Source organism: Magnolia sinica, chromosome 16, assembly GCF_029962835.1.
Source record: "Magnolia sinica isolate HGM2019 chromosome 16, MsV1, whole genome shotgun sequence".
NCBI lineage: Eukaryota > Viridiplantae > Streptophyta > Magnoliopsida > Magnoliales > Magnoliaceae > Magnolia > Magnolia sinica.
The window spans coordinates 69,695,420-69,703,280 of record NC_080588.1 but is presented as its reverse complement, the minus strand read 5'-3'; the positions used below and the strand labels follow the sequence as shown (position 1 = coordinate 69,703,280).

The 7,861-nt window shown below is 45.0% G+C and overlaps 1 protein-coding gene across 1 annotated transcript; it reads left to right on the top strand.

Annotated features, from left to right (window-relative positions):
* The first annotated feature begins 5,040 nt into the window (after positions 1–5,040).
* On the top strand, positions 5,041–6,466 carry LOC131229111 (dof zinc finger protein DOF3.4-like). The gene has a single exon (XM_058224985.1). It carries the CDS (start codon positions 5,140–5,142, stop codon positions 5,755–5,757), a length of 618 nt encoding a protein of 205 aa, XP_058080968.1. The 5' UTR covers positions 5,041–5,139; the 3' UTR covers positions 5,758–6,466.
* Positions 6,467–7,861: the final 1,395 nt, after the last annotated feature.

The following is a 7,861-nucleotide window of genomic DNA, read 5'->3' as shown; positions in this document are numbered from 1 at the left end:
AACAAACAAAAATTTCTTATCCGTGGCAAGTAAAGTATTCAGCTTCAATAAAATTACATTCACTAAACTCTCTTTTGCATTACTGTGGTAATTGCCCAGGCCATACAATCGCTTTCCACTTAAAAACTTTGCCAGCAAGAGATGATGTACGTACACATTGCACATATACATATTTCAAATCAAGCCTCAAGCCATCCAAACGGGGGACCACTTTGGATAGGCTATAACCCTATAATTGTATTTACTATATGAACATGACCTATGACAACCTCACATTTGTTTTTAAATTCACGAGAACCGTCCATCACATGTCCCGCAATCGGTTATTTGAACAGGATTTCAAGTGTAATGGTTTTCTTGTAAACAATTAAAGCGGGGCCAGAATGGTTTTTACTATCTCAAGTTAGTACTCGGAACAGAGACAATTCTCCAATGCTTGTGTATGAGCCATGAAACTCTCCCCGAGTATCAAAGATTTTCTCATTTGGAAAGCGACGTGTGAGTGAGAGCGACTGCCGTGCCGGCTTCAGCTCTCGCGCGTGACAGCCGAATCCCCAGTAAATCTGTCATCCAACCCGTAGATGTCGGCACGTGTCACTCCCCTCCCATCGTGGCAGGTCTCCTGACCACGAGATAAGCAGCTACCTGCTGGTTCGGTCAGGTCAGGCAAGGGCAGATAGTCCCTGTCGAACTGTAACCCTCTGCACCACCTGTTTTCCCTGCACGTAAATCAGCTAAGCTCCGTCGGGCCTACCAATGGTATACGTGAAATCCACTCCGTCCATCAGGTTCTATCCTCCACTTTTAATACCCGGCTAAAAAAATTAGCCACATCTACAGCTCAGGTGGACTACACGACCGGGAACAATGGGGTTGAATGCCAACCATAGGTTTTGTGTGGGGCCACCATCGTGCATTTATTTCATCAAGTCCGTTAATATGGTGTAAATCATAGAATTAAATGAAGATAAAAAAAAACTAGCCTGCTTAAAAATTCAGGTGGACCTGCTCTTATTGTTGGAGTTCTCTATGATGAGGATCTTTTGTATGTACGGTTCAAATAAGGTCTATCACCTGATGGACGCGGTGGATTTACAGATAAAACATGGTAAAGCCGCGCATAGCTGTGGTGTTTTATGCAAGCTGTTGTAGACTATTCCGGTCCCTTTTGCATATGTGAACGAAACTTTGCTACTCCGGTGAACTGTGATAGATGATACTCGGTCACTTTAAAATTGCACACATGGCATACAACTAATTCGAAATTAAATTGCTAAGTTAGGAGTCACAGTATATGCTTGTCATGAATGAAAAATTACACTTATTTGATAATCTCACTGTCAGTTTGGTGGACATTTATTGCACGGTTGAAATTGAAATGAATAGTATCCAACGGTCATTGTCAGAAAATAAGTGTCCAAACGTCACAACTGGGCAACCAATCTGAATTTTAGGTGGTCCAATTGAGTTAATTTATGAAATGCATACCATTTCTGAGCTGCGTCGTATGATGTATCGTACGCTGCCAGAGTATCAAATTAAACACCTCTTCTACGTAGATGGCTCGAATATCAAGAAATTCAGTGGTAGTGCGGCGACGTACGAGGGAAGGGAATCTGATGCGGACGGGAGCAATCCAATTATTGCTGCCCTCTAATGATGCTGTCGGGTACCCCACCCCGTGATTGACGGTTGCTCCAGTCGGGTCAGGGACCGCTCTGATCCGACCCGACGGATAGCTGCTAAAGTGCATTCTCATAACACGTGCATACTAGGAACACGTGTTTGATAGTAGGAGCCGTCCATTAGATGATCCAGGGTTGTAGATGCCGCGAATTGAAAAAAACGAGATCTGGACCACACGTGTCCATCGAATTCGGATATATGTGTAAGCGCCTGATGAACGGGTGTCATTATCACGCACCTGTGCCTTGTCTCGGACGAGGATTGGGTACTACCCTCGCACGTCCCTGGCTAGGAACGGATGGGAGCAGATTAGGTGAGACCTCGGATCCACCGAGGTGGGTGGGATGCTGAATGTGGGGCCCACTGTGATATACGTGACTACATCCACGCCGTTCGTTCTAATTGAAAGATCATTTTAGGTCATGATCCAAAAAATGAATTAAGCAGATCCAACTTTTAGGTGGACTTTGATACAAGGAAACAATGGTAATCGACCATTAGAAACTTTTCATGGTCCACAAAAGTTTTGGATCAAGCTGATATTTGTGTGCTCTCTTCATCCAGATCTTTGTGACCTTATCAACGGGTTGGATGGAAAATAAATTTTATGTGGCCCCATGAAGTTTTTATTGGTGGGGATTCAATCATTATTTTTTCTCGTGGGATGATACACATAAGGTTTTGATTTGCTTTGTTATTGGAATCATGCCATAAAATGATCTTTAATGGATGACATGACTGTATTTACATATATGGCAGGAGTCCACAGTCGGGGGGTCCCGCTTAGAGCTGGGCATCGAGTTGAGTTGGACCGAGTTTTAGGGTTGACACGACTTGTGGGTTAATTTTGAAATAGGACCCGAGCTTGATCCGGCTTGATACCGAGTCTAGCATGCCCGACCTGATCTGAATCTGGGTCTGGCCTGGACTAATCTAGATTGAGTCCGATGTAGTCAAAAGTACCAAGTTGAGTTGAGTTGGCACTAAATTGGGGAGAGAGAGAGAGAGAGAGAGAGAGAGAGAGAGAGAGAGAGAGAGAGAGAGAGAGAGAGAGAGGTTGTGGTGGTGGTGGGTGGTTGCCGGGATTGGAAGAGGGAGGGAGGGAGTTAAGAGGAGAGAGAGAGAGAGGAGGGTGGTGATGGTGGTGGGTGGTTGTCGAGCTTGGAAGAGGAGGATGAGGGAAAGAGAAAGAGAGAGAGTTTGGGATTGGGTCATTGTCGGATGTGGCAAGTAGGGTTAAAGATGCTTACAAGTTAGAATTTTTTAATTATATATATACTCGAATCCTAGTCAATTTGGGTTTTGAATCGAGTCGAGTCGAGTATGATCGAATCAAGTGGGTAACTCGATCGAACTTGACTTAGTTTGAGTTTGGATTGGATGAAGCCTACTTAGTTTGGACTAACTCACCCATTCAGTTCGGATTGAGTCGGGTCTAAACGAGTTAGACGAGTCAAGTCAGGCAAGTTGAATCATCTCATGCCCAGCTTTAATCCCACCCACCTTGGGGGCCGGTCTCACCTAATTGGCTCGGGGCAAGTTCTCTGAGGGGCGACCATGTATGGGTTTTATCCACATTTGCCATTCATTTTTCCCATGTGATATTAGGTACAAGCCTAAAAGTAATGAGTTTCAAATCTCAAGTGAACCTCATCATGGGGAGAAGCAGTTGGTATCTTTTTAGGGGCCCGTTTGGCCGGGTGGATTGGAAGGGTTTGAATGGTATTAGGGTGGATGGCATGGATTTCTAGGTAATAATGGTGTTGTCAGTGGATTGTCTGGAGATCCATGGGATTGATATATCCTTGGATTGCTATATCCAATCTGTTTGGCGCGCCCGGTCAATCCCGGTTTTAAACTTTCTCATCCCTTCTAATCCCTCAAACCAAACACGTCCCAGGCAAATTTGAAGGATTAGGGTGGATTTGATGGGATTTAAATGTAATGATGGTGATGTCAGCGGATTGTCTTGAGATACCTGGGATTGGGATCAGATCACCGACTCTGTTTGGCACGCCAGGCCAATCCCAGGATTTGACTTCCAATCCCTTCCAATCCGACCGGCCAAACGGGCCCTAGAATTCATCATGATTGTTAACTTCCATCCAACCTGTTCAACCTATTCATGATGTTGTATAGAACTAAATAAAAGAAAAACACAAATATAAGCTTGATCCAAAACTTTCGTAATCTCCAATTGAGTTTTCAGCATCAAGCTTCTGTGATTGTACCTTAAAATGATCGGACAAAAATGAATTGAATAGTGTGGACGAAACCTATACATTACGCTCAAAAGGACATGTCCGTTCTTGGCTAGGGACAGGACACATATTTCTCAATCCACGCAAGATTGGTACCTCCGCTGCCTGTACCAAGTAGGTACTCAATCCGCTGCCACCCATTATTAACTTTCAAACCTTCTTTGCATGGCTGTACTCAATCAAATCCTACATCATCGCTCCTCATCTCTTTAAATATGTGAGGATGTGAGTCCAAATTGACAATAGCATTGGGTGGGTCACGCACTGTACGCACCATAGTCACGAATCAACATTTAAACGGTCATCAAGTCATCACATGCTGCATTTATCAGGTGGGTCACGTGTGCATGCAAAAACAAACCTATTGGCTATGATGTGGTGTGACCCATTTGCTGTTTGACAAAACTGATGGAGATGGAGTGAATGTGATGTGGATATCTTGGTGGGCCCCACAGAGCTAGGTGTAATGGGGTTCGCCCAGACAGTTCATGGAACGTACCACGGCAAACAGTGTGGATTGCGGATCGGACATGAGCTCCCTTCACCTTTGAAATCTTCTAGGTCATGAGTTCCAGATGAAGCTAATATTCATGCTTTACCTTCATGCAGATCTGCATGACCTTATGCATAGGTTGGACGGCAGACGAACTTTACAGTGGCCTTTGGAAGGTTCCAACGGTGGGTGTCATTATCCCTACTGTTTCCTGTGACGTGGTCCATTCGAGCTTTGGTTCTGGCTGATATTTGGGCTCATGTCACAAAATGAGCTGATAAAACAGATGAACGGCATGGATAAAATACATACATCAGGTCCCGTAGAGTTGGGACACCAGGCAATCCGCGTCCACTGTGACAGGGTAGCAGGAACTTCGCTCCCTTTACGGTGGTGAAACGATATCAACGGTTTGGATTAACGAACCATGGGCCCCACTTGTCCAGTTCCCACTTCTTACTTCTGATCTGTCAGATCCTCGACTGCCTCTCTCTCGTACGCAAAATTCCACCACTAGCTCAAAGCTCTGTGGGGCCCACCGTGATGTCTCATTTATATCCACTCCATCCATGCGTTGCTCTCTCTCTCTCTCTCTCTCTCTAAAACTCTATAAAACCACCAGTCTCACTTCTACTTCCCTCAATCACACCTCTCTCTCTCTCCTCAATTCAAGAAAAAAGAAAAAAGAAAAGCCAAGGGATGGCGTCAGATTCCGGCGACCGGAGATTCGTCCGGCCACCTCAGGTCCCGGTGTCGGACCGCGAGAATCTGGTGTGCCCGCGCTGCGAGTCCACCAACACCAAGTTCTGCTACTACAACAACTACAACCTCTCCCAGCCCCGCCACTTCTGCAAGGCCTGCCGCCGCTACTGGACCCGTGGTGGGACCCTCCGCAACATCCCCGTCGGTGGTGGGACCCGCACAAAGGGCCACCCCAACAAGCGCTGCCGCACTTCCGACGCAACTCCATCCTCATCTTCCCTCTCCGTAACGCCCGACACGATCCCCGTTCCGCTCCCTGACTACGATATTTCGGGCCAGCTGCCAACCGATATCGATTTCAAGGGGAGTTTCACTTCCCTGCTCGCCACGTCAGCATCGCCTGGGTTTGTCGGTCTGGATGATCCTGTTCTCAATCGGGTCGGGCACGGCATGGAGGATATGGGCTTCGGGCTCGGGCGGGGAGTTTGGCCGATGGCTGAGGTGGCAGAAGGTGGAGGCGACACGTGGCAGCTTGGGAGTGGCGAGGGACTCGAAGGGGATTGCTTTGCTTGGCCGGACCTTGCGATCTCAACGCCCGGGAGAGCCTTCCAGTGAGGTTTTCTTCCGTTTTTTTTTTTTTTCCCCGGGTAGTGGCATTGTCGTGCATATTGCCGGTTTTGAGGGTCTTATTAGGGGAAGGTCGGTGTCTTTTGAGGGCCGAGAGTTCGAATTTTCCGAAATAATGCCCTTGATGTCTTCCGAGGGGAAATTACCAAATTGCGCTCTTTTTTTTTTTCTTTAGAAAGTGATATAGGCGATAATTGTGGGGTCCACGTTGTACGCAGAGGAAATCCAATCCGTCCAATAGATGAATCCTATGATGAATATCAGACGAATAAAAATTCCGGTAGATCCAACCAAAAGGTGAGCTACACTATAGAAATAATATACGCTGCCCACAAACATACAAATTTACTTTAAGCCCATCTGATGATTCGATCGATTAGGATTTTTAGTTGGAGAGACCATCATGGTGGGTTACGTACGTTGGACGGGTCGGAAATCATAAACATACCGTGTCGGCCCTACAATTCTCAACTTTCTCACTGTTCAAAGTAAAAAAGTATACAGGTGTAATTTAGTAACTTTATTGCCAAGAATCACTGCCTCGATTCTTGGTCTCTAGCGTTTGTCACCATCAACTGGGCCCCACATGCTAGATGGTCCATAATTTGAACTTTCCATCATCTTGTAAGCACGCGTCATTGATGATCCTACCCTTTGATTTTTAGAGTTGAATGTGAGCCAATGTTCTTTTGATACTTATGGCCACAACCATCCATTCAGATTTATAGGTTTTTTTTTAGTGGCCATTGTTACATAGAGTCCACTACATGGAACGGTTCAGATCATTGGGTTACTGAGCGTGTGAGCCCAAGTGGGGGGAGACACGTTGGATCCCGACTCGCAACAAATGCAAAAATGTAATTGTGTGTATTTAAACTTTGATAGTCTGGAATAGTGTGACTGATGATACGCAGTCACTCAGAAATTACATACGTGGGACTAAACTACGTGAAAAATTACTTGTATCATTACTCCCTTGCTAATTGCCTTTTCTGTTTTTTTCTTCTCGCTGTTGTGTGTGTGTGTGTGTGTCTGTGTGTTTTTCGTTGTTGATGGAAAAGATACAGCACAGTTTCACAATGTAGCCTGTCGTAATTAAATATGGTATTAGAGCTGGGATAAAACCCTAATCCCCATCTCTCCTATTTCTTCACCTTTTTTGTTTTTCTTTGGTCATCGGCTGCCAGTACCCCTGCACCATAACAACTACCACCTGTTTTTGATAATAGCTCGATTATCCAGACTCATTATCGTTGACGCTGGAATTCATTGCTGTTTTATAATTGATCTACTGCATACTACCATGAATCTCTAACCAACATCGCCTAATAGGATGGAATCCATCGCCCCTTTTTTCTTCTGTTTCCTTTAGTAGTCTGAACGTGCCCATGGGTGTAGGAAACATGTTGCACCATCAAATCCTGCAATCTCTCCTCCACCCACCTCGCAGTAACTCTAGATCCCATGTTGCTGTCTTCTCTCTCTCTCTCTCTCTCTCTCTCTCTCTCTCTCCACATCAAGCACCATCCCTGTTGTCATTTCCTTTGTACACCTTTGATGATGTATATTCGTAGTAGTATGGGCCCCTTTGATATGATGTGTTTTTCAGTATTGTGCTGGACATTTTGAACCAGCCTCATTCTTGTGTCATGTGTTTGGACTACACTCATTTTTGTGCCGGGCACTTGGATTGGACTCGTTTGTGCAGGTGTTTGGGCTAGACTTGTTTTGTTTGTGTCGGCTTGTGGTTAGGTCCGTTTTCTTTGTTATTAGAATATCTGAAGCCACTAGAGAACTCCTAGCTACCAAAAATGTGTATCCATTGTAGAAGTCTATATCCATGGAATGACAAAAATGAAAACTTAAAAAGGTAGAGAAAGATGGTTATAATAGTAGGAATTGCCAATTGAATGAGAAGTGCTGGTACGGTACCTTATTAGGGCAGAAATAATACGTTTAGTAGTCGAATCTGTCACCAAGTCGTTAGAGTGATGGGGTCATGAATCCCAAGATTAGCCCATTCATTGTTAGCCACATCATCTATAACAGGAATAAGTATCTCTTGAGAAGTACCAACAGAAATCTGACTTAA

Excerpts from the sequence above, each read along its gene's own strand:
- LOC131229111 (XM_058224985.1), top strand. The coding sequence starts at position 5,140 with ATGGCGTCAGATTCCGGCGACCGGAGATTCGTCCGGCCACCTCAGGTC.